This window comes from Canis aureus, chromosome 32 (genome assembly GCF_053574225.1).
Source record: "Canis aureus isolate CA01 chromosome 32, VMU_Caureus_v.1.0, whole genome shotgun sequence".
Taxonomy (NCBI): domain Eukaryota; kingdom Metazoa; phylum Chordata; class Mammalia; order Carnivora; family Canidae; genus Canis; species Canis aureus.
Genome location: NC_135642.1, coordinates 42,050,131 through 42,074,754, shown reverse-complemented (window position 1 = coordinate 42,074,754; position 24,624 = coordinate 42,050,131). Strand labels below are relative to the sequence as shown.

General features: G+C 52.2%; 1 protein-coding gene and 1 pseudogene across 12 annotated transcripts in view; one reads left to right on the top strand and one right to left on the bottom strand.

The window, feature by feature from the left end:
- The window catches only part of PML (PML nuclear body scaffold), a 46,207-nt gene that overhangs the window by 7,048 nt on the left and 14,535 nt on the right, over positions 1–24,624 (bottom strand). For 2 of the 12 annotated variants that reach the window (XM_077881820.1, XM_077881823.1), the window contains exons 3-8: positions 14,419–14,999; positions 12,645–12,715; positions 6,293–6,439; positions 5,659–5,914; positions 5,394–5,546; positions 4,552–4,604 (exon numbers count right to left, since the gene is read on the bottom strand). In XM_077881820.1, the coding sequence (XP_077737946.1) occupies positions 4,552–4,604; positions 5,394–5,546; positions 5,659–5,914; positions 6,293–6,439; positions 12,645–12,715; positions 14,419–14,999 (1,261 nt within the window). Of the gene's footprint in view, positions 1–2,700; positions 3,923–4,476; positions 4,605–5,079; positions 5,151–5,393; positions 5,547–5,658; positions 5,915–6,292; positions 6,440–12,644; positions 12,716–14,418; positions 15,000–24,624 lie in introns of those variants that run through there. The other 10 variants (XM_077881826.1, XM_077881825.1, XR_013370563.1 and 7 more) reach the window with 10 other exon arrangements.
- LOC144302906 (large ribosomal subunit protein eL33 pseudogene) lies at positions 17,443–17,775 on the top strand (annotated as a pseudogene).

Sequence of the window (24,624 nt, the reverse complement as noted above, 5' to 3'; positions counted from 1 at the left end):
TAGGAGGTTTCTTTGGGAAGATCCCGTGTCCCCCTCTCCCCTGTTGGATCACATCCCAGGACATACGGGTCACCTCCATTCAAGGCTGATAACACATACAAATCACAGACGTGCCACCGAATCCCCCAATTCAGTGGTTCTCTCCTTTCTGGCTGTGCATTAGCAGCTTCAAAAAATCCAGATGCCCAGGTTGTACCCCAGACCAATTCAATTACGATCTCTGGGGGTGGGAGCCAGGAATCTGGCATTGATAACCGATCCCCTCATAACCCCCCGCCCCCAAAAAAAAGACTCCCGTGTGCAGCCGGGGTTGGGAACTACTGTCCGAGTGGTCAGCAGCCACTTAGACAGGAGCCCGACTCTTTGATATTCAGCATCCGGTCACCCGGTGTCGTCTAGGCAGTATCACCATTAATTCTTATCAAGAGTCCCCAGGTTTCTGAGGAATTTTCTTAGCACCCAAGCTTAAATGACAGCTGGGATCAGTTTGGCAAGACACACACCTCTCTTGTTTTTGCAGACACAAAGCCCCAGGTCTTGCAAAGTCTGGAAGGCCCGAACCACTTCACAGGTATCTGCAAACTGGACCATCCTGTCAGCTAGCCTGTGACTCCCGCTGCCCTCTGCCCACTGCGCCCAGCTTCTCAGACGAGCACCTGCTTCTTTTCCTGACACCCACACTCACCAGCGTCACGGCCCCTCTCATGCATCGGCCATCCCCCACGGGCCTCCCTTCTACGGCTGGCCACCACTGCCACTTCAGCCACGGACTGCCCCCTCCTGTGTCCGCTTGGTCCTGCTACTGCCGGACACTGAGGCTAGTCATCTGTCACAAGGATAGGTGAGAGCAACTATTTTTTCCTGCCTTGGGCCCTAACACAGAGCCTATGGCAGAGGCACCGCTGACCACCCCCTTCCCCCCGCCCGCCCTGCCTCGTTTTCAGGCCTCGTCCTCATCCACAAGCCTGGGTCTTGCCCCTCTGCTGCCTTCTCCCACTCACGGATCACTCTTCCTGTGCAAGCAGTCTCTCCTTGAGCCTTGCCCATCTTGCCAGGCTTGTGCCAGAGCCCCAGATTCCAGCAACAGACTCAGCTACAGCCTGGGGTGGGGGTCCCTATGCACCTGATATGCTTGGAAAACATGCTCTTTAAGTAGTAGGCCAACTTTCACACCTGGAAGGTGGGATGGAGGCCACGGTGGGGTGCGGTGGGGTGGTGGCTGGGGCAGGGGTGTGCGGAAGCCTGGAACACCTTGCGAGGGTTGCCCTGCTCCCCAGTCAAGTTCCTGCAGGTACTCTAGGAGCTCCAGGGGCCTGGCAGGGGGCATAGGAGGTGGGTGAGAAATGCACAAAGGGCCCTAATTTGTTTCCTTTTAAAATACTATGTTTTATAAAAGTTTGGGTTAATTTTAAAGTAATGGTTAATTTTTAAAATGTACGGTCTGAAAAATACCAACACAAAAGCAGTGGCCCTCTGGCTCTCTCCCACTCCAGAGCTGGCCTCCGGAGGTGAGTGGCTGCTTCTAATTTTTTTTTAACTCATCACGACCTAAAATGAACTTCTTTCTCCCTCCTCCCTTGAAGAACCTCAGCTGTCACCTAGTGCCTCCCTGCTGACAGCTGAGGCTTAGGCTGACACCTGCCCCCTCGATATTGCCGGTGAGACCCCTGGCATGGCCATCCTTTCTCCCAGTGTCCTTTCCAAGCTTCTTTCTACCTCCGTCAGTTTTGCTTTAGGAGGTTTTGGGGATGGAAAGAGATGCCCAGAGTTTCAGAGGAATGTAGAATGTGGAAAGGTAAGACGGAAAATCTGACTGGTGCTGAGGAACAATCGAGAGATGCCTCCAGGGTGGCCAGAGAGCCTCCGCTTGCGCGGCCAGGCAGATGCTGCGATGTACTGAGAGGAGAGGCAGAGAGATGAGTCTGAGGGATCTATGGGGCATCTGAGGGCAGATGTCAGAGGGCCACGGGCTACTTTGGTCTAGCAGCAGGAGCGAGCGCCAGGCACTAATGGAAGCCACGGGTGTGGCTTAGACCACAGGGAAGGGCACACTAGGAAGAGGAGGGGCTGTGGCTGGAAAGAACAGAGGCCTGGGAGGAAGGAGGATGAGGAGCAGCAGCTGGAGCTATGGGAACTGGGGTGGGGAGGGCAGGGGCCTTCGAAGTACCTGAGAGCTCGAGGGACAGGATGCTGTGGTCAGGGTCCCCATGGGCCAGTTCATGGTAGGATGTGCAGGGGTTGGCCACAGGGCTGCTGGCTGCAGCGGAGTGGGGTGAAGACCCCGGAGAAGACAAGGTGCTGGGTGTGGAGGTCACCCAGAAAGAAGGCTGGGCCTGGCTAAGGGGAGGCCACCTGGGAGGCAAATGCTAGAGCCTTCCCTCTGTGGGAAGGAGGCAAATGCCGGAGCCTTCCCTCTGTGGGAGGGAGGCAGGAGGAGGCATGAAATGGTCTGGGGTGAGTGGGGTCCCCTCAAGGCACAGGGGACCTTACCAGGTGGTGGGACCAGTCTAGGAGGCACAGAAGACCCGACCCGTCTCCCACTCTGATGCTCACGGGGTGTGGGAGAAGAGGGGACACAGTAACCCCCCCACCCCCCAGAGAACCAAGTTTCAGCGCAGGGAGGACACAAAGCCACCTGCAAGGGAAGAGCTGAATCCAGCAGGGAACGTGATGGTCGTGGAAGAAGGGTGTGCAAGGGCAATCATTCAACAAGTATTTATTGAGTAGCCATATCTGCCAGTCCTGACCTCATGGGCTGGGGTCCTGGCAAGGCCCAGTAGAAAGCCTTGGGGTGGCAGGATGGGGCAGTGGGAGGTACAAAGGGTAACAGATGCTTCCTATTTTTTGGGCAAAGAGGCCCGGGGGTGTGAGGAACGGCAGCCTGAATCTCACTCGTGCCCTTTCGGGGGAAGAGGGCTTACATGTCCTTGCTGAAGCCATCCAGCCATTCCTTCCTCGGTCTGCTCCTTGACCACAATGCACTGAATGCCTACGGCGTGCAGGGTCTTTGGTGCATGGGCCGGGCTGGGCCACACAGTGGGGTGGAGGCAGCCTGGGCAGCAGGGGCTGAGTGAGTGGCCACAAGGCTCCAAGAGGATGGTGGCCAGCAGCTAGAGCAGAGGGAGGTGCCAGGGACTCTGAGGCCTGTCTGAGGGCGGCTGGGCTGGTGGGGGGCGTCTCTGGAGGGCAAGGGGGTGGCAAGGCAACTGGAGAGCTGTTCAGTGGGACCTGGACCACGTAGTGGCTGAGGGGGTTCTCCCCGGGGGCTGTGTCAATCCCTGGGGGAGATTCCCGCCCTAAGAGTCTGGGGCGCTCTGTCCCCCTTCATTCCCACTGTTGAGAGAGGTGTCAAGCTGAGCAGCCACAGCGGAGAAAGGAAGGGCAAAAAAGTTGTTGAGCCACTGGGCTATGTTGGGGGAGCCCCGGAGGGAGCAGCCGAGGGAGCGCACTGCTCCGCGTGCCCGGCGTCGGTGGCCCATGGCCCTCTGGAAGAAGCAGGGACCCTCCCGGGCACCGACAGGATGGCCGGGAGGCCCTGTGGCGGCAGGGGTGGTGGCCTGGACTGCAGGGGCAGGGTAAGTCCACATGGGTTTACAGTACACTTTGAGGGGCAGGCGGAAGATACGCCCAAGACGGGTGGTTCTCTGCACTCTACGGGACAGGGGGCCGGTCCCGCGGCGGGGGCGGACGGCAGCCTCCTCCTGGTGGCGGGCAGGCTGGCTGGGAGAGTCGGCCTCAGAGACTGCGGCGGGGTGGTGGGAAGACCGAGCCGGGGGGCGGCATGCGCCATGGGGCAGGCGGGAGGCCCAGCAGAGGCGGAAGGCTCCTTGTGCTCTTGGCAGGGGGTGGGCAGGCGAGGCATGTGGTGTCGCGGTCTCCGTGGACTCCGTGCACTTTCCAACACAGAACCTCAGACTGAGAGCTGGAAGGGACCTCAGAGGCCACCCAGTCCAACCTTTCACTCTGTTCGGATCCCCTTTTCCCCAGCCTCCGTTAACCAACCTCCAGGGACAGAAGGGTGGCAGCCCACAGCGGTGCTCGCTCCACCGTGGGGTGGTTTTAAAGTCCTCTCTTACGGAGTGAAAACTGGCCTAATTGGGCCCTGTGCACTGCTGCCCACACCCTCGCGCCCCTGCGCTGACCCTCGCTGGCTGCGGTTAGCTGGGGTATGGGTTCTCATCCACCCTCCTTGCTGAGGACTTAGAGGTTAGAGAACACGTAAGGAAGCTCCAGGCGTAAGGAAGCTCCAGACAAAGGCATTGGCTAGTCCAGCAAAGAGACAGGGCGCTGGAAGGAAGCGTTCTATCAGCATTTCGGAGGAGTACATATGGTTACTGAAGGCTCCTGCCCTGGTACGGGGGGACGGCTGGGGTGGTCCGGGCCCGCAGCTGGCATTTGGAGGCTGTCCTCAGGACAGCGGGGAACTCACTGCCTCGCTGGAGAACTCCCCAGGCGCAGGGCAAGTCTGAGAGTCACCTGCTGTGGCTGTGTCCCCTGGGACCTGGAGTGGGGGGAGGCAGGAGTCCGGGGCCGAACTTCTGGACCACTCACCGAGTTTTCAGCGTCTGAGTCTTCCGAGCTGCTGATCACCACGACGCGTTCCTCTGAAACAAGGCAGGGGGGACAGCATTAGGCCCTCCCGGGACGCCCGCTGGGTGGGGCCCCAGGTATACACTCCGTGGGAATCCCTGAAGGGCCAGTGGATGGGGCAGACGACGTGTGCCCTGCAGCGGGGGGAGATGGGAATATTCCCCGGGCATGCCTGCTGGTCTGGGTCTGTTTATTCAGCTTGGTTCCTGACACCCCTCTTTACGAGGGACCTTCCATCAGGGTCTGCTTATTCAAAACGGCTTTCTGTCACTGCCTACTGTGCCCTGTGCGTGAATACTCGATTTAGCTATTGGCCTTGAAATCGGAATTTGCTCCCCGATACAGGCAACTTGGCAAGCAGCACCTGCTTTGGAACTTTTGCAATCCTAGAGAAAGAAGCACGTTGGTTTGCTCCAACCCTCAGCCTCATGAGCTGAGATGTTTGGCTTAGAAGATACTTTATTTGGTTAATCAAAACCTTTTGATTACCAATAGCATTGTGAGCAAGGAATGTCGGTCAGGGCTCAGTGTGCAAGCAGGATCAGGGCTCAGTCTGGGATCTAGAATGAAAACAAAGGGGGCCTCTGGGTGAAGCAGATCTAGAAAGAACTGTCTCGACCATTCCAGAATTCTATTAGTTGACCTCAGCTCATGCCCCAGGACTCCCTGTCTGGCAGCGTCCCTAAGAGAGATTGAAGGACAAATGAGGCACACTTGAGGCAGGTGACCTTTGCAGACAAATTTGGGAAGTGAGAGGTGTGGACTTTCCCCGAGGTCTCTCTGGGCACGTGCTAGGTACCCACCAACAGATGCACCCTTGTGTGTGTCGGGGGAAGGAGCTACGGAACCACGGGCTTCCTCGCACTGGAATCCCAGTACATCACGCAGTAACTTGTATCCATCCTCACTCCCTCCTCTGGCAAACCGTGGGTGTCCCCTCTCCCCTCTGGTGGCAGCTGAGGGCACAACAAAAGGGGGACGATGTTGCCTTTGGCCTCCCTGGGTCCCACCCAGGCCTTGGAGGACAGCACGCTGGCTTTGGCCTCTGCCGCCTGCCCGCCTCCCTACCTGCCTCCCCAGGGTCGCCGGTTGAGTGGTTGCTGTTGGGCAGAAAGACCTCGTTTCCCATGATGGGACTTTCGGGGCTGGAGGGCCCATCCAGGGGTGGCGAGACCGCCTTGGAGGTGCTGGGCCTGGGCTGCTCCGGGGAGCTCTGGGCCAACCGAGTCTCCCGCTCCTCCTCAGACTCCATCTTGATGGCCTTCCTGGGGCACTCAGTTTGGCAGGACTTCCTCTTCTGGGGAGTGACTTTGTTGCAGACCTCCTACACGGCAGGGAGTCAGAGGCCAGGTTAGCAGCCTTCGGGGGTGCCGGGGCGGTGGGAAGAGATGCAGACCTGGGTGGCAGGGGCCTGTGGGCCTCCCTCACCCCGGTCCCCCCGCTCTCGCCGTGCAGATTGTGTCTCTCTCCACACAGGGTGCCCCCTGAGCCATCACACGCACTGGCTGTGCGCTGACCACCGCCTCTGCAGGCCTCTGCCCGCCCCGGAGCGGCTCGTGCTTATGGGGGGCTTTGCAGCATGGCCCCCAGGAGCAAGGGAGAGAACAGAGTCGGTGCTGACAAAGGCCTGCATTCTCACCCCAATCGGCCCCGCCTGCCGGGTGGGACCTGGGCCTTGGGTGGGGTGCGGAGGGAAGCTCACCTCTCTGCAGGACGGGTCTCTGATGGAGTAGGCGTGTACCGGCACCGGGTGGACCCCGGGCACCGACTGTACCAAAGCCCCAGTGTGGGTCTCCGTCAGCTGCGGGGCCTGCGCCGGACTCTCCAGCATCTCCTCCGGCGGTGGGGTCTAGAAACAGATGGAAATGAGAACCCCGGCCTGGGGGCGGCCCAGGGACCAGGAATTCCTCCTCGCACCCTCCAGGACCTCACCTTCTCGGGCCCGTGAGGTGCTGGCTCTCGCCCAGAGCCAGCCGGTGACTTCTGGTATCGCACGGACCAGAAGGCCTGACAGCTTGCTCAACAGCTAGCTCTAGAAACAAAGCTCTCACTCCCCACGGAAGCCAATCCTCTCCAGGTGCGGAGTTCCAACAGCGAGGACACCCTCCCTGGGAGCTTCGCCGTGACCCTCACTCTGCCCCCGGGCCTTGATCCCACGCGGCCAGAGAAGCCAGTACACACCCGGGACACATCACTTAAAACTACTCCGGCCTCAGTTCCCCTGTGCAGAACGGGAATACCGGTACCAGCGGTCTCAGGGGACGCTGTGGATGAAGCGTGCTTAGAAGAGCACCTGGCACTTCCTAAGTGCCACCACCGATAACGGTCAGTACTGTTTTGGTCGCACCAGGTGAAGTGTGTCCTACATCTAAGTCAAAAGGAAGCAGGCAGAGGCAGTTCCTCCAAAAGCTAACCACAGAATTTCCAAATGAGCCAACAATTCTGCTCCCAGGCACAGGCCCAACGGACTGGAAACACGTTCAAACAGAAACCTGCACACGAATATTCACAGCGGCCAAAAGGTCCATCAGGTGCTGAGTAGATACACAAAACGCGGCGCAGCCATTGGTCGGGACATTATTTGGCCACGAGAAGGAAGGTGCCGCCTGGATGAACCTTGCACGCTGCGCTAAATGAAATGAAGGCAGCCAGAGAAGAACGCACGTTGTACGGCGCCCCCCAGGCGAACAGGGCCACGTCTCCTTTCGGGGCAATGGCCCAGCTGGGTGGGGTGGCTGTACAAGACTGAGGGTGCTAGAGGTCACCCAACTGTACTCTCTAAGATGGTTCAGATGGCGACTTCCCTCTATGAATTTTCCCACAATAGAAAAAAAAAAAGATTACCGTTAAAAGAAAGAAACAGGGACCATCCCGTGGTTATTGCCAACCTAAGAGAAGGGTCAGAGGGACAAGGGGTGAAGCGATCTGATTCCCCAAGGTCCTGGACCAAGGCAGGGTTTGAATCTAGTGTTTCTGAAATGCAAGTTCCTTTTATTATTTATTTATTTATTTATTTATTTATTTATTTATTTATTTATTTATTTATTTGACAGAGAGGGGGTGGGGAGAGAGCCTAAGAAGGGACAGTGGCAGAGAGAAGGAGAGGGAGAAGCAGGCTCCTCACTGAGCAGGGGGCCAGCTGTGGGGCTCCATCCCAGGACCCTGGGATCATGACCTGAGCTGAAGGCGGACACTCAACCGACTGAGCCACCCAGGTGCCCCCAAGTTCCCTTTTCTTTAGTCACTGTCTCTCCTTTCTATCCCTCCACACCACCTTTCTCTACTGTGAAGCATCCGCTGGACAGTTTGCTGAAAATAAGTGACAAGTGATGTGGGAAGTGTCCCTCGGAGAGGGGAGGCCCAGACTCTGGCGTTCAGCTCCAGGAACCCTGGCCTGCTATTCCTGCCTCCAATCCTGCCCCGTTGGTGCTCCAGCTCCGTGTGTGCCCAGGAGATGACCATGAGCAGAGCCCTGCGGTGAGCTGTGTAGTGAAGGAAAGGGAACCCCTCACAGCTGGACGGGGTGCGTCCTCGAGCAGAGCTACTCTGGAGAAGCCAGACCCTGGACTGTGAGATTAGGAGGAGGCCGGGGATATGCGCCTTCCTCCCAGGGACAAGCTCTCTCCCTCCTGTGTGGTAGAGGAGGGGTCAGGACCACACTCACAGGGGGAACCCCGGGAACTGCCTGGCCAAACCCGTGCTGGGGGCAGGAAGGGGAAACCCAGCACGGGATGGAGCCACGTGCTGCACCGGAACCCCCAGCCGGGGCTCTCCTTGGTCTCAAGCACTCTGATGTGGGATGTGGGCTCCCGTATCATTTGCTATAATGGACTGATTTCTTTTGCCCCCTCTTCCTTCCTGGATTTCTTTTTCTCAGCATCTTTACAGAAAGGAAGGAGAGCGGTCCCTCTGGATCAGAGCAGAGTGTGTATCTGGGGGAAGGGGAGAGAACAGACGATCTCCTGGGCCTCTAGGAACGCATACAATCTCCGCAGAGTGCTCTACACCAGTATTTTTCAAACTGTAGTCTGTGACCCACTGGCGGACCATGGAAGCAATCCAGTAGGTCAGGACTAGCATTTTTAAACGTTATGCACAATAGTACAGAACAGAAAGCATTAGAGCACATCCCATGTAACAAGTGTAATTTACTGTGCAAAACTATCATTTTAGTCACAGTTTGGCATGTCCATGTGCATATACTGTAGACTAGATATAAAATATATTTCTCAGGGGGTAGTGGTCAAAAATTGAAACCACCTCACACCCGTGAGGATGGCTATTACGGAAAAAAATGCGGGTGAAGATGTAAAGAAAACAGAGCCCCTGCGCACCGTTGGTGGGAATGCAGGACGGCGTAGCCCACCATGGAAAATTGCAGAGTGACTCCTCAAAACATAAAAAAATAGAATGACCAGGATCCCTGGGTGGCTCAGTGGTTTGGCGCCTGCCTTCGGCCCAGGGCGTGATCTTGGAGTCCCAGGATCGAGTCCCACGTCAGGCTCCCTGCATGGAGCCTGCTTCTCCCTCTGCCTGTGTCTCTGCCTCTCTCTGTATCTCTCATGAATAAATAAAATATTTTTTTTATTTTTTTATGAATAAATAAAATCTTAAAAAAGAACCAGAATGACCATATGATCCAGCAATTCTGCAGCTGGGGTTATTTTACATTATGTTGTATTTTATCACATATTATGTTGTATTTTATCATTTATGGAAGTTTTTTAAAAGAAGTTGAAAAGGTCCTTTTTTAAAAGAAGTTGAAAAGGTCCTTTTGCGTCTGGATCTATGACTCACTAGTAGGTGAAGACCCCCTTCTATGAACTATGAACTTCTATGAGCTATGAACGCCCCACAGGTGGGCCTGCCTTCTTCTCTCTGCCTCTGCTGCACCCATGACACCCTGACTCTCCTGTTAACGAAGCAGGGGACACACAGGAGGGCTCACTAAAGATAAAAAAATCATGATGACTGATTTCCAGTCACTTTATAGCTTTAAAATGTTTTATTTTTTTCATTGAAGTATTATAACATCATTACAAAAAGAGCCTAGAGGGATCCCTGGGTGGCTCAGCGGTTTAGTGCCTGCCTTTGGCCGAGGGTGTGACCCCGGGGTCCGGAATCAAGTCCCGCATCAGGCTCCCTGCATGGAGCCTGCTTCTCCTCTGCCTGTGTCTCTGCTTCTCTCTCTGTGTGTGTCTATTATGAATAAATAAATAAAATCTTAAAAAAAAAAAAAAGAGCCTAGAAGTCAAAGGAAAACGCCTCTAAGCTGGGCAGTCCCAGTCAAGCCTACCGCTGCGTCTTCTCATCGCCTCTCACACCCATGCCATGAAAGTAAAGCAACGCTTTCAAGAGGGATAAAGTGTTGGTACCAAAAGCCCAGCTCCTGCTTCCTAAAGCCGGGGCATGGGCCCAAGAGTGGCCTTTCTCCTCGCCTCGAGGAAGGACCGGACTTTCTCCTGGGACAGCCGGACCGTGCCTGCCACCTCGCCAGGGCTGCTCCACGGGTCCCTGGGGCTCCCAGTGTGTGAAATCTGTTCCCCTCCCCCAGCTCCACTGGCCTCCCTGCCCCCTCCTCCAGCCTGCTACCAAAGTAAAGCAAGAGGCTTTGCAAAAAAGAGCATTCTTTTTTTTAATTTAAAAAAATTTTAAACTAAAAAAATTTTTATTATTATTATTATTTTGCATTCTTCTGATGTCCCAAGTTCAAACTGCTAAGTAGTGGATAGGATAGTGAGAGGTCACATAAGACCCAGCAAAATGCTGTTCATTAACCAGGGACTGGGACCTGGAAGACAGCCGGGCTCTGTGGACCCGGGACACTTTGCACAGTTATTCATAGGATTTTTTTTTTTTTTTTAATAGGATTTCTGTGGGGACTTATTCATTCTAGCACTGTAATACCAAAACAACCCAAATATGCCCTGGCAGGGAACTGGCTAAATATAGTACGTCACATCCATTCCATAGGCCACTATGCAGATGTCAGAAGGCATCAGGAAGCTCCCTACCTATGGACAGTGTAAGAATTCCAGAGAATTCCAGAATACTTCCTTGGGTGAAAAAGCTTGGCCACAATACTATGAATATATGGTATTATGCTACCTTTGTACCAAAAAGGAACGGAAAAACCAACTACCTGTAATCGTATTTGCTTGTAGTTAGATAAAGAAATTCTGGAACGGGCAGCCCTGGTGGCGCAGCGGTTTAGCGCCGCCTGCAGCCCAGGGCGTGATCCTGGAGACCCTGGATCGAGTCCCACATCGGGCTCTCTGTATGATGCCTGCTTCTCCTCTGCCTGTGTCTCTGCCTCTCTCTCTCTGTCTCTATGAATAAATAAATAAAATCTTAAAAAAAAAATTCTGGAAGGATATGTAAGAAATTAATAGGTACATGGGCATGAGAAGTAGAAAGACAGGGACAAGGTGGGAGTGAGACATTATGTATCATTTTCTTTCTTTTTTCAAATCCAGGTAAGGTATGTGCAGGACTTGGGCGGCAAGGTGCCATACGTAGGGTATTATGTGAAAATATAGGATATGCACAATTACAGTCTTAGGCAGTATAAGAAATCATTGTGATGCTGGCTAATGGAAGGCTCAAATGAGGAATGGAGTAGGGAGGGATGCTAGGTGAGTGCTAGGTGAGTGTCCTCCCTACCTCAAAACAGTGGTTCTCAACTTAGCTATAAATTATCATCACCTGGGGGCCAGGAAAAAAATTTTTAGTACAACTTATATACAGTGAAATGCAGAAATTGTGAGTGTACAAAAGTTTAAAAAATTGGAGTACAGTTGACATATTTATCACTTTCTGTGTTTTTATTTCTGACAATGTGACTGTATTACTGATCTAAAAAATACAATAAAATGTCCTTTTTTACTTTTCAAGCTAAACATATGGGGATGCAGTACCCAAGGCAATTAGGAGTTGGCTTCTAGTCCTACCTATAGTTCGCCATGTCATGGAGCCCTGAGTTAAGTCACCCTCTCCCTGGGCCATACCTTCATCTTGTACAACAGAGGGGGTTAGACTCCATGCTCTCTCCTAGCTCTAAAATTCTCAGAGGCTAAATCCTGCCTCCTCCAGGAAGTCTCTCCAGATTGCCTCTGTCTATAGCAATCTCTCTCTCCTAAAGGCCATGCATGGCAAAGCTAGGAAGGCTCACCTGACTGCTACCACCAGACCTGCTTTCCATGGATCAGTCTGGCGTGCACATCCTTGACAGGGAGGGGCACGCACACATGGATGAGCAGGATGTGGAGGAGACCAGATGCCTGGTCCAAGAAGGAACTCAGGAAACTTAGCCCGAAGGAGAGGAATCATGCCTGCAATCATCCAAGAGAGCAAGCCAAAGAGGTGCCCCTGCATTTTCACCCAGGCAAGCAATCTAAGAGCAATCCAGAGACGGGAGTGGCTGCCTCAAGAATGAGTGAGCTTCAAGTTCCTGGAGGTGTGTGTGTGGACAGCCACAGGTCAAGGGTGCTGCAGAGGGAATGCCAACATAGGGGGGTTATGGACACCTCCAAATCCTGAGAAACTATGGTTCCTGCATACATGCTGCTCCTGAAATCACACCAATGAAACTCAAGCTGCTGGGCCTGAGGTCTGACTCCTGGCCCCATTCTTGCTCCAAGAGCCAAGTGTAGGGGGAGAGGAAGGGAAGGCCCCTATGTCGATTCCAGGAAAAGGCTCACGTATCTGGGGTGGGGTACAGGATAAGGGAGAGGTCCTCTACCACAACTATCAGGGCCACCCACAGCGACCGCCTTCTTCACCCCTCCTGTCCACCCCTTCCCGAACCCATCAAGTGCCACTCTGGCATTCAGCAGCCCAGAACCAGCCAGTTCCAGAACCAGCCAGCCTTCCTTTCTTCCCTCCCACCGAAAGCTCCAGTCCAGCCACCTGCCATCCCTCTCAGGCACTCTCCCTCCCCTACTGCCTGCAGACATGGGGACAAGAAGACTGTTTCCTTCCTGACGCAGGGGAACTCCGGAGCCGCCGATCTGCTGGACCATACCGCCTCCCCTTCAGACCTCAACCCCTCTCACCTGGTCAACGTCTAAAGAATCCCTGGGAGTGCCGGCAGCGTCTGGGCTGGCTCTCCTGGGTACAGCTAGATCTGGAGAACACAGAAAAGGTCAAAGGCAGGTCAGGGATATTTTGGCTTGGGCCGGAGACAGAGGAAATGTCCCTGCTGCTTTTCCTAGAGACTCATGCTTCAGGACCTCTCACGGCAGCGGGAGAGGGGCTCCGTGGAGGGGCTGCCATGTGGAAGGAGAGCTCCCTAACTGCAGTGAGCATGAACCCAAAAGGGAGGGGGGAAGCAGAAGAGAACAAGCCCCAGGCGTACCTGTCCATTTCTTGGCCGCCACCAAGGCAAAGTGTGAACAATCCAAAGGCTGTTATTGCTCGCTGACTTCTCTGCATACAGTGAGAGCGTCACGGTACTCTTATGACCCACAGCTCCTTTCCCTGCCACTGCCCAGTTACGGTACCAAAGACAAACTGCTTAAACTCTGTGGGGGTCGTTTCCTGTATATGGAGTAACATTCGCTGCCTTGTGGAGGAGGCACGAGTCCATGACCACTCTAGGATTATGCTTTTATGGGCCCACGTCCACCAGCCCCAAGGGCAGGAGAGAGGGAGCTGAGGGAGCCCCCATGGCTGGCGCTTGCTCAGATGCCTTCAGATTCTGTTGCCACCCACCCCTCTCCCAGTAAGTGCGTCCTCACACCAGTTATCTATCTAGAGCTCAGATTTCAGCCTAGAGATTTTTGTCTAAGGGCTTTTAAAGGTTCCTCGCCCTGGGGGCCCTGTTGGGCATCTCTTCCCCCAGTGTCTTCTGAAAGCCCCCCACCCCCTCCCCGACATCACCAGCTCATACAGAGTCGCCACGACTCCTGGATTTGGACTGCAGAGCCAAGCACTACCTCATCTCCAGCTATGTACTGTGTCCCATCTGTGTCCTGGTTGGACTGGACAACTCTTGAGCTCAGGAACTGGCCTGCTGTCCACTTCCCAAGTGCCCAATACCAGGCAGGGCCCACGAAGGTGGGCAGTTGGTCCAGATGACAGGCCATGGGGGAGGCAAAGCATCTCCTCCACTGAGCCACAGCATGGTTTTGGGTAAACATCCAACCACTCAACAACCAACCAACCATCCAAATTTTTTGGGGTAAATATCCATCCAAGGGGACAGCCCGGGTGGCTCAGTGATTTAGCACCGGCTTTGGCCCAGGGCGTGTTCCTGGAGACCCAGGATCGAGTCCCACGTCGGGCTCCCTGCATGGAGCCTGCTTCTCTCTCTGCCCGTGTCTCTGCCTCTCTCTCTCTCTATGTCTCTCATGAATAAACAAATAAAATATATTTTTTAAATAAAATATTTTTTTAAAAAATCCATCCAAGGGAGCGGGTTTTCTCCGCTCCCTTCTGCTCTAACTTCACTGCTGACTGCTCTGTTGCTAGATACCGGGCTGAAGAGGAACTTCCTGGAGTGCTTCTCTCTTCGGGGCTGAACTGATACTGGGTCTGGTTCTCAGCTTTGTATTTTGACTTCTCTGAGGATCGCCACATCACAGCTCATCCTAAAGGGTCTTGCAAATTGGTAAAACGTGACCCCCTTGGGAGGCCGCAGACCCACCCCAGGGCCTCCCCTCCTCCTTACCCTGTGCTCTAGAATCTACCATGCGAGCAAACCCGAGACTTCACGTGTCAAAAGCCACAGTTTCCGCTTCTGCCACATGCAAATGGTCCTTTCCGGCCCCTTCCCCCCACCCAGGGAGCAACAGTGATGCAAAAGGATGCAAAGGGGTGGGCGCTCACCTGTGCCCCGGGTGATGCAGGAGACGAGCTCCTGCAGGCGCACTTTGAATTCCTCGAAGCCGTCGGTGCGCACGGCCGTGTGCAGGTCGTGGGGCTCCTCCTGGCGCAGGCGGTGGAGCGCGTCGCGCAGGAAGCCGTGCATGTCCAGCACCTCCTGGTCCGAGGCGTAGAGCTTCATCCTGCGCACCAGCGCGCTCCCCGTGCGGATGCGCTGCAGCACGGCCTCCAGGCTGCCCATGCGGCCCGCCAGCTCCTCGTAGCAGCGCTGGTACCGCGCCGTGACCCCCGCGAGCAGCTCCTGCTCCCGCGCCAGCACGTGCTCCACCAGCTGGCGCACCCGCGCGTGGATCAGCGCCTCGGTGTCGGCGCGCGCGCGGCCCAGCTGGCTGACGGCCGAGTGCATCTGCGCGTGCGCCGCCCCGAAGGCGCCGTCCTGCTCCTGCAGCACCCGGGCCATGGTGTCCAGCTCCTCCTGGCGCTGCTGGATCTCCGCGCTGATGTCGCACTTGAGCTCGCCGTGGCTGCTGTCCAGGAGCGCGCACGAGCAGCACAGCGGCTTGGAGCAGCCTCGGCAGTAGATGCTGCGGACACACGAGGCCGGCGCGGTTGAGGGCTCTCCTGCGCCCCCCTCCCGCCCCCCAGCTCTCCTAGGGAGACTCCCCTTCGAGGGTGACCTCGAATCGTGGCATGTTCCCCGGTTCCGTCTGTGGCCAGCGCGATGGTGTCCAAACCACCAATAAAGCATTAGCACAGGGAAAGGTACTGAGGTTCCAACTGCTGGCCTCCACCCAGCCTCCACCCAGCCTCCAGCTAGCCTCCACTCAGCCTCCAGCTAGCCTCCCCCTAGCCTCCACCCAGCCTCCAGCTAGCCTCCCCCTAGCCTCCACCCAGCCTCCAGCTAGCCTCCACCCAGCCTCCCCCTAGCCTCCACCCAGCCTCCAGCTAGCCTCCACCCAGCCTCCACCCAGCCTCCAGCTAGCCTCCACCCAGCCTCCAGCTAGCCTCCCCCTAGCCTCCACCCAGCCTCCCCCTAGCCTCCACCCAGCCTCCAGCTAGCCTCCACACACACAGGGGATCAGTGCTTCACACACTTCTGAACTTCCTTTCCCTTCCTGCGAGCAACCAGATGAGCGTCCGGATGCCTCCTTCCAGCCCTCTGTCTGCTTTAAACCACTTTGCACAGATAGCCAGGCTATGCAGCTGCTCGAAAGGATCTTAAGGAGCTGAGGCGACGCATCCCGTGTAATCCTCACTAGAGTTTCAGAGGCGAGGAGAGCTACCGTTACCCTCATTTCACAGGTGAAGAAACAGAGGCCCTCAGAGGTTAAATAATTGCCCCAAGTATCTACAACAATTCTAGTAGGTTGATACTTGGTTTACAAGAAGGATCATGCTACAAATGAGATCATGAGTCATGACTCTGTAACTTCCTCCTCTAATTTAACTTTTGCTTAGGACAACATTCCTGGAGGTCTGATGAGTATGGGTCTAACGTATTCTCTTTAAAAGCTCCCTGAAAGGGGATCCCTGGGTGGCTCAGTGGTTCAGTGCCTGCCTTTGGCCCAGGGCGTGATCCTGGAGTCCCGGGATCGAGTCCCGCGTTGGGCTCCCAGCATGGGGCCTGCTTCCCCCTCTGCCTGTGTCTGCCTCTCTCTCTCTCATGGTCTATCATGAATAAATAAATAAAATCTTTAAAAAAAAAAAAAAGCTCCCTTAAATTCCATGTGTACCACAACTGATCCAGTCAGTCTCCCGTTATGAACAATCCAGTGATTTCCTATTTGTGCTCCCCCTGCCCCTTTATGCCAATATGGACAATGTTAGGCCGACTTTATGTGGCCTAACGCGTCTTCTGTTCTATGAAATAGGTTACAAATGATAGGAGTGCTAAATCAAACCGTATGCATGCTTTTAGTTATTTAATATATTTTAGCTAGCAGACACTTCTATGGCATTATTATAAACATTTGAGGAATATCAACCCTTTTAATCCTCCTAACAGTCCTACAGAGTAGGAATTATTATATCTTCATTTTTTAAAAAAAGATTTTATTATTTTACTCATGAGAGACACAGAGAGAGGCAGAGACACAGGTAGAGGGAGAAGCAGGCTCCATGCAGGAAGCCCGACGCGGGACTCGATCTTGGGTCTCCAGGATCACACCCTGGGCTGAAGGCAGCGCTAAACCGTTGAACTACCTGGGCTGCCCTTATATCTTCATTTTAATGATGGGGAACCTGAACAAGAGGTACAATGACTTGTCCAAGGTGACACAATTAGTGAGTGATAGACTCTAGAGACAAACTGTAGTAGGCAGAAAATGTACTAATAATCCCCAGAACCTGTGTATGTTACCTTATATGATGGCAAGGACTTAGTACATGTGATTAAGTTAAGGATCCGGGATGGGAAGATTATCTTGGATTATCTGGGTGGACCCAGTATAATCATGAGGGTCCTTATAAGGAAAATAGAGGGGGAAGCAGGCAGGTGTGAGGAAGAAGATTTGATCATGGAAGCAGAGGTCTCATGATGCTATCCTGCTGGCTTTGAAGAGGGACCGGGGTCATGAACCAAGGCAGCCCCTAGAAGTTGGAAAAGGCAAGAAGACAGATTCTCCCCAAGAGCCTCCAGAAGGAACACGGCCCTACTGACACCTTGATTTTATCTCAGTGAAACCCGTTTCAGGCTTCTGACCTCCAGAGGTACATAATAATAACTTTGTGATATTTCGCTATACCTTTCTCTTCCTACCATCTTGGGGCCTGTGGAGGCTTTTTTTCCTTTTTTTTTTTTAAAGATCTTATTTATTTATTCATGAGAGATACACAGAGAGAGGCAGAGGGAGATACACAATGTAGGCAGAGGGAGAAGCAGGCTCCTCGCAGGGAGCCTGATGTGGGACTCGATCCCAGCACCAGGACCATGCCCTGAGCCAAAGGCAAACGCTCAACTGCTGAGCCACCCAGCCGTCCCAGGGCCTGTGGACGCTTGCTGGGAACAGGACTCTTAGAATGACAAGTATGTCCACAGGGCTGTGGTGCTAGGCCGTGTTTGCTGGCTATACGTGGGGTTTCCAGAACCAGAGGGAGCACACAGATCTTCTTAAAATTGAAGGTGTTTATGCGTGAGATGAAACTGAATTCCATCCAGGCAAGAGCTATGCTTACGTGAACAAAGCAAAGAACAACAGAGTGACTCCCGGTGGCAAAACAAACCAAACCAGAGTAGTCTGGGGAAAAGCAATTCATGCTTGTGGAAGCAGTGGCATGGTTCATGCCAAATTCCCAAGCAACCTTCCTGCTAAAGCCATTGGCCATAGAATTCATGTGATGCTGTACCCCTCAAGAATTTAAACTTACAAGTAAATACATAAAGGTGTAGAAAAGAAAATCAATTTGTAATGTTTTAAGCTCCCAAATTTGCAGTAATTTGTTACAGCAGCCATAGGAAACTACCATAAAACCCCAGGCAGTCTGGCTCAAGTCCATGGTCTCAAACACTCCAATGCTGCCTCTTCCAACACTCCCAGGAAAATACTGTTAGTCATTTCCCCAGAAATATTGCTGTAATTTGTTCTCACTAGCAACGATAGCCCACCTGAGGCCAGGAGAAAGGATCTTAGCTGGAGCCACTTTGGCCTCCGTTACTGAGATCAATTTGTCTTGGAACTGCCAGCAGAGACCCTGCTGGCCAACCTGACTTCAAAATTGTGGCACCAGGCACAGGGCCTCAGCTTCGCCAGCTCTCAACCTCCCCACATCCCCCGAGAAGGGAAGGCCTTAGAGCTTAAACCTCTTGATCAAACACAGGAGGACTTATTCCAGGCCAGCATAGGTTTCCTGGAGAGCCCAGAGTATGAGGGAATCATGGGGGCTGCCACTAGGTCAAGGGCCTTCAGCTCCTTCCAGCCTCGGGAAATATGATGTAAGTGACAGAGACCCAAGAGGCAGGGCCAGTGACTGATGTCAGTGGCAGCTGAAGCAGAGAAAAGAGCTGGACAAATGCAGATCTGACCTCGGCCCAGCGCCCTGGGCAAATACCTAACCTCCTTGCACCTCAGTGTTCTTATCTGTAAAACAGGGATAATCCCCAACTCACATGGGAGTGGAGTAGAGGATCAAATGAGAGAAGTCCTACATAAATGTTCTCAACAAAGACTGTGATTATTGTAATTGACTGAAATATTCCTACTCAACCAATGATACGAGTAACGAGAAATGCTGAGCAATTATGAAGAGAACTAGTAACTCTGCAGACGGCAGCTTGGCACCAGCCATCAAAATCACAAATGTTTTTATCCTCTGACCCAGCAATCTCTCTTACAGGTATCTGTTCTATAGCTCTATCTCTACGTCTTTGAAACAACATCTGTACAATGTCACGCAGTATGTAAGAGCAAAAAATAGAAACAATGCTAGGCAATATGTTTTATAAATTAGGATACAGCCTTACAGTGAAATCCTATGCAGCTTTAAGAAACCACGGAAGCTCTTTATATGGAAAAATCTCCATGGCAAAATGAGGATGATAATAGGAATGATAGAAAGATTAAATGAGTTTTATATATATACATACATACATAAAAGGTTAGAGTAGTGACTAGCATACAATGATGTTCAATATTTGTACTATTATAATGTATATTTTATTTTATATTTTTTAAAAAAGATTTTATTTACTTATTTGAGAGAGAGTGAGCAAGAGAGAGAGGACAAGTAGGGGGTAGAGGGAGAGGGAGAAGCCGACTCCCCTTTGAGCTGGAGCCTGATGCAGGGCTTGATCCTGGGACCATGGGATCATGACCTGAGCCAAGGCAGATGCTTCTCTGACTGAGCCATCCAGGCCCCCCTATAATGTATATTTTATTTTATTTTTTTTTAAGATTTTATTTATTTATTCATAGAGACAGAGAGAGAGAGAGGCAGAGACACAGGCAGAGGGAGAAGCAGGCTCCATGCAGGGAGCCCGATGTGGGACTCGATCCAGGGTCTCCAGGATCATGCCCTGGGCTGCAGGCGGTGCTAAACCGCTGTGCCACCGGGGCTGCCCTATAATGTATATTTTAAATTAAAAAAATCAATAAGATGCTACCTATTGTGTAAGAATGAAGTAAGATGGAGTTAGGAACAGATGGGGCTAGGCAGGGCAAGATAAGAGAAAGGCCCAGGGTCAGGCTCCCATAAATACCAAGGACACTGAGAGGCCCCAGAGTCAGGCTCCTATCCATCCCAAGGAAACAGAGATAATGCAGCAAAAACAGAAAAAATAAAAAATAAAAATAAAATAAACCTGGCTCCGTAACTCCAAAATGTTAGGGAGTATCTTCCTTTGGTGGTTAGATGGACAGACCAGACCCCAAGACAGCCATATGTCAATCACTCAAGACAGCACAAAGAACTCTCAAGGCTGTGGGCTGCCTGGTTAGGTTCTCAATAAAAGGCCAGCCAGAAAGCCTTCAGCGGCAACCCTGTCGGGACCCCCCTCACTTCTGAGATCTTTCTCTGTATCTTGGCTTAATAATCTTCTACCACTTTACTCACTCTCTGTTTGTCCACGACATTCATTCTTCGACTCTGTGAGACAAGAACCTAGCTCTTCCATATCAAGACTATATTCAGGGGCCCCTGGGTGGCTCAGTGGCTGAGCATCTGCCTTTGGCTCAGGTCATGATCCTGGGGTCCTGGGATTGAATCCTGCAGTGGGCTCCCCGCAGAGAGCCTGCTTCTCCCTCTGCTTATGTCTCTGCCTCTCTCTGTCTCTCATGAATAATTTTTTTTAAAAAAGACTATACTCATATGTGGTTGTATCTACATAAAGACATTTTAGAAGGACACACAAGTTGATAAAAGTGGTTCTGGGTGGGGCAGGGCAGAGGTGGAATGAGACATTTCACTGTTAAGTCCTTTAAATGGTTTTTATATTTGGGGTGCCTGGCTGGCTCAGTCAGTTGAACATGAGACTCTTGATCTCGGGGTTCTGAGTTCAAGCCCCACACTGGGGGTAGAGCGTACATTTAAAAACAACTGTTCTAATGAAATCTTTTGACTGCTTTCATGTTTGAACCTTGTGAATGGATGCCTATTTTCTAAATGAGAGAAGAGAACACAAGTCAATGTGGGCAACCACATAGTGCATAGAAATAGAGAACTAAAGCTTGCTGTCACTTTCCCTGCTTTGGACCCTGGGAAGGGCTGAGTCTGAACTCAGCCTCCCTTCCTTAGGAGGAATGTTCCAGAGCTACCTTGGTGGCTCAGCAGTTGAGCATCTGCCTCCAGCTCAGGGTGTGATCTGGGCCAGGGATCGAGTCCCACATCAGGCTCCCTGCTGGGAGCCTGCTTCTCCCTGTACACCTAGGGTAGCCTGGCTGGCGGTAGAGCAAGACTTTCTGGGTTGACCCCAGTCTCTGCTAGGGCCTTACTCTGAAGCCCCATCTCCCCTAAATGGGTCCTCCTAGGGCAAGTGGCCACTGCTCCCCCACTGGACAGAGCAGACAATTGGCAGCAGGTTTCCGTGAGGTGGTTGGCCTGCATCAGACTCCCTGGGTCTGAAAGCTCCCAGCCTTCTGATAAGACCGAGGTGCAGACCATAAATTGGAGTGGCTCATCAACGGGCTGCCCCCCGGGACCAGGACTTCCTTGGCCTAAGATTCCTTCACCCTCATTCAAGGGACCCTCACTGAGCAGCACCTGTGTGCTTGGCACTTTGCGGAAGGCAAGGTGAGGTGGGCACATGCCCACAAGGAGCTCCATGACAAAAACCAGAACTTAGACACAGACATAGAAAATAGCTCTGAAGCAAAATGACAGTAATTTGCTCCTGGATTACTCAAAAGAATGAACTAAAACAGCATAGAATTAATAAGAAGTTGCTCCAGAAAGTGGCTGGAATATTACAGAATTAAGAGTCGAAAATCACTTAATTCTAGCCTAGCAATTCAGATGAAAAGAGATATGGAAAAAAATTTCGATGCTCTCATTCACAAACAGCAATTTGCAAATGCTTAAAAAACAAACCCAAACAAACTGTAGACGTAATTCTAGCAAAAAGTATACATATGGAAAAAAAAGACAAAACTACTGAGAAAAATCTAAAAAACAGGAAGATGTACCCAGGTCCCAATGAAGGAGGCTAAATATTAATGATTATCAATTCTTCTCAAGTTAGTATAAAGGGTTAAGGGAATTTTAATCAAATCACAGATGAGATTTTGAAACTGTACTGACTGATTCTACATTTCACAGGATGGAATAAACAGATCAAATAGTTAAGAAATTTTGGGGAAGCCAGTGTCAGGAAGGGGAATTTTCTCTGCCAAGATAACATAGGACAGAATGTCCATTAAGAGAGTACATGTGGGGGCACCTGGGTGGCTCGGTTTGTTAAGCGTCTGGCTGTTGGTTTTGGCTCAGGTCATGATCTCAGGGTCATGGGATCGAGCCCCATGTCGGGCTCCGCACTGGGCGTGAAGTCTGCTTAATATTCTCGCCCTCTCCCTCTACCCCTTCCCCAAAGCACATGCTGTCTGTCTCTCTCTCAAATAAATAAATAAATAAATAAATAAATAAATAAATCTTAAAAAAAAAAAAAAAGAAGAGTATGTGTGGAGCTAGTCTCAGAGTAATGAGAAAGATGAGCAGAACAGACTAGATAGTCCTGAAATAGGCCCTGGCATCTATAATAATGTGACATTTTATGGAATACAGAAAGCATCCCACACTAATGGACATTAAACAATTCCATTCAGCAACTGGAATCAAGAAAACTGGCTACCCAGGGGCAAAAAAGCAAGTTAGAGCTTGCTTCATATATCACACTTCAACACATTTGTGATGGGTCACAGAATTAAAGATGAACCCTAATGATATGATATGCTAGTTGACTGTTTACTTATGATGGTAAAGACCTTATAACCTCTGAAGAAATGGAAGAAATCATACAATCGACGGATGCGACTACCTAAAAATTCAAAACTACGTATTTTCTGGAAAGGCATTCACAACTGTCTATCATGAGAAAAGCAAGTTACAGAATGCCACACACTGTTCGTTTTGGTTTAGATGATTATAGAGATCCCAAGAGGGAGAGAAAACAGTCTACATTGATGGGAGTTAGTCACTTCTTTCTCTTTCTCCCTCCCTCCCCCTTTTCATCTATTTAGATCTTCCAAAAATTTCCATAATCACTTCAAAGTAAAGGAGTTTGGGCTTTAAATAGAAGGCAATGGAGACCTCAAAAAACATTCCATCTGGGAATTACAAAACTCTTCCTCTTCTTCCCTGAGATGGGTTGTTTCGCTTATCCATTTATGACTGTTCAGTGAACTATGTTGTTAATATTTTTTTCATTTTTTAAAGATTTTTAAAAATTTATTTATTAATGAGAGAGAGAGAGAGAGACAGAGACACAGGCAGAGGGAGAAGCAGGCTCCATGCAGGGAGCCCAACGTGGGACTCGATCCCGGGTCTCCAGGATCAGGCCCTGGGCTGAAGGCGGCGCTAAACGCTGAGCCACCGGGGCTGCCCTTTTTTTCATTTTTTAAAAGATTTTTAAATTTATTTATTGATGAGAGAGAGGCAAAGGCATAGGCAGAGGGAGAAGCAGGCTCCCTGTGGGGAGCTCAACGTGGGACTCGATCCCAGGACTCCAGGATCACGCCTTTAGCCAAAGGCCGACACTCAACCACTGAGCCATCCAGGTGCCCATGTTGTTAATATTTTAATAAAAGCCTCACATTGGTGGCAGCAGAGGCGACTAGTGACCCTGTGTGAGCAAAGCTGCTCTCAGGGATCCATGTGCATCATCTTCCTTAAGTTCGATCCTCGTCCTGTTTCCAGAAATGCATACAGGCTCGTCCTGGGGTCAACAGGGATGAATTTTACCACAGACCGTCCAGGTTAGCTGACCTCTGGGGGACAAGGAGGTCCTCAGTGGGCCTGACATGGAGGAAGGCAAGGAAGGGGGCGCGTGGCTGGGCCTCAGCACGCGGACCCACTGGCCGCGCTCACCGACCACCTGCAGCCAAGCGAGGGCGGGGCGCCCGGGCCGAGGTGAGCTGGCGGCCCACCTTCGGACCACAGACGCGGCCAGCCTGTCCTGCCCGGAGAGGGCACCCGCGGAGGGCCACCTGCACAGCGGCTTTAACCTCCCCGCCGGCCTGAGCACAGACAAGGCAGCTGTCCTCGGCTACTACGGAAACGGGGGTGGGGAGCCCCCGCGGGTGATCCTGGCACCAGGGGCCTTTGCAGCAAGCAGGGCACTGCGGGAGACGTCGGGGGAGCCGTGCTCTGGGAGCAGCTCCTCCTGGGACATCCCCATTGCCCGCTCCCGACCGAACGTGCTCAAGGATGGCGAGGTCTGAGTGGGCAGATCTGCTGGGGCCAGCAGAGCACCCTCCTCCTTCTCTAGCCCTGGGACACCGAGGCAGGCGGCTGTGCTGCCCTGGGAGGCTCAAGGTGACTGGGCCCCCCCACTCGGCCAGCGGGGACCCGATGGACACAATATTCTTCGCTCCTCCTCTCCTAACTGCTCCCCTCCTGGACCAGTACACTTGGAAACTCAAAAATAAATGAAATGAAATGAAATGAAATGAAATGAAATGAAATGAAATGAAATGAAAGCCTCAACAGGTCTCCTGGGGTCTCGGTGTCCCCATCCGAAAGCTGTCTATGTCTACATTGCTCTGCCAGAGGCTACGTGACAGCAGGAAGGGTAGAGGACAGCTTTGGGCCTGAATCTGGTCCCTTTTCATTTCTAGCTACAAGGACTTGAGCAGGGATCCCCGGGTGGCACAGCAGTTTAGCGCCTGCCTTTGGCCCAGGGCGCAATCCTAGAGACCAGGGATCAAGTCCCACGTCGGGCTCCCTGCATGGAGCCTGCTTCTCCCTCTGCCTGGGTCTCTGCCTCTCTCTCTCTCTCTCTCTCTCTCTCTCTGTCTATCATGAATAAATAAATAAAATCTTAAAAAAAAAAAAGAAAGGACTTGAGCAAATGACTTTCTTAGAGTCTTTACTTCCCTGTCTATAAAATGGGAATAAATAACGATGCCTCTCATAGACCGTTGCAAGGACAAAGGGGGGCTGGTCTATGTGAAGTCAGCTGCACAGAGCCAGCTCCACAGTGGACATTCTGGAACCATGTAAGAAGGGGAGGCATTAACTACACATGTACATATGGCAGGGCAAGCCCTCCTTTGGGTGGGCAAA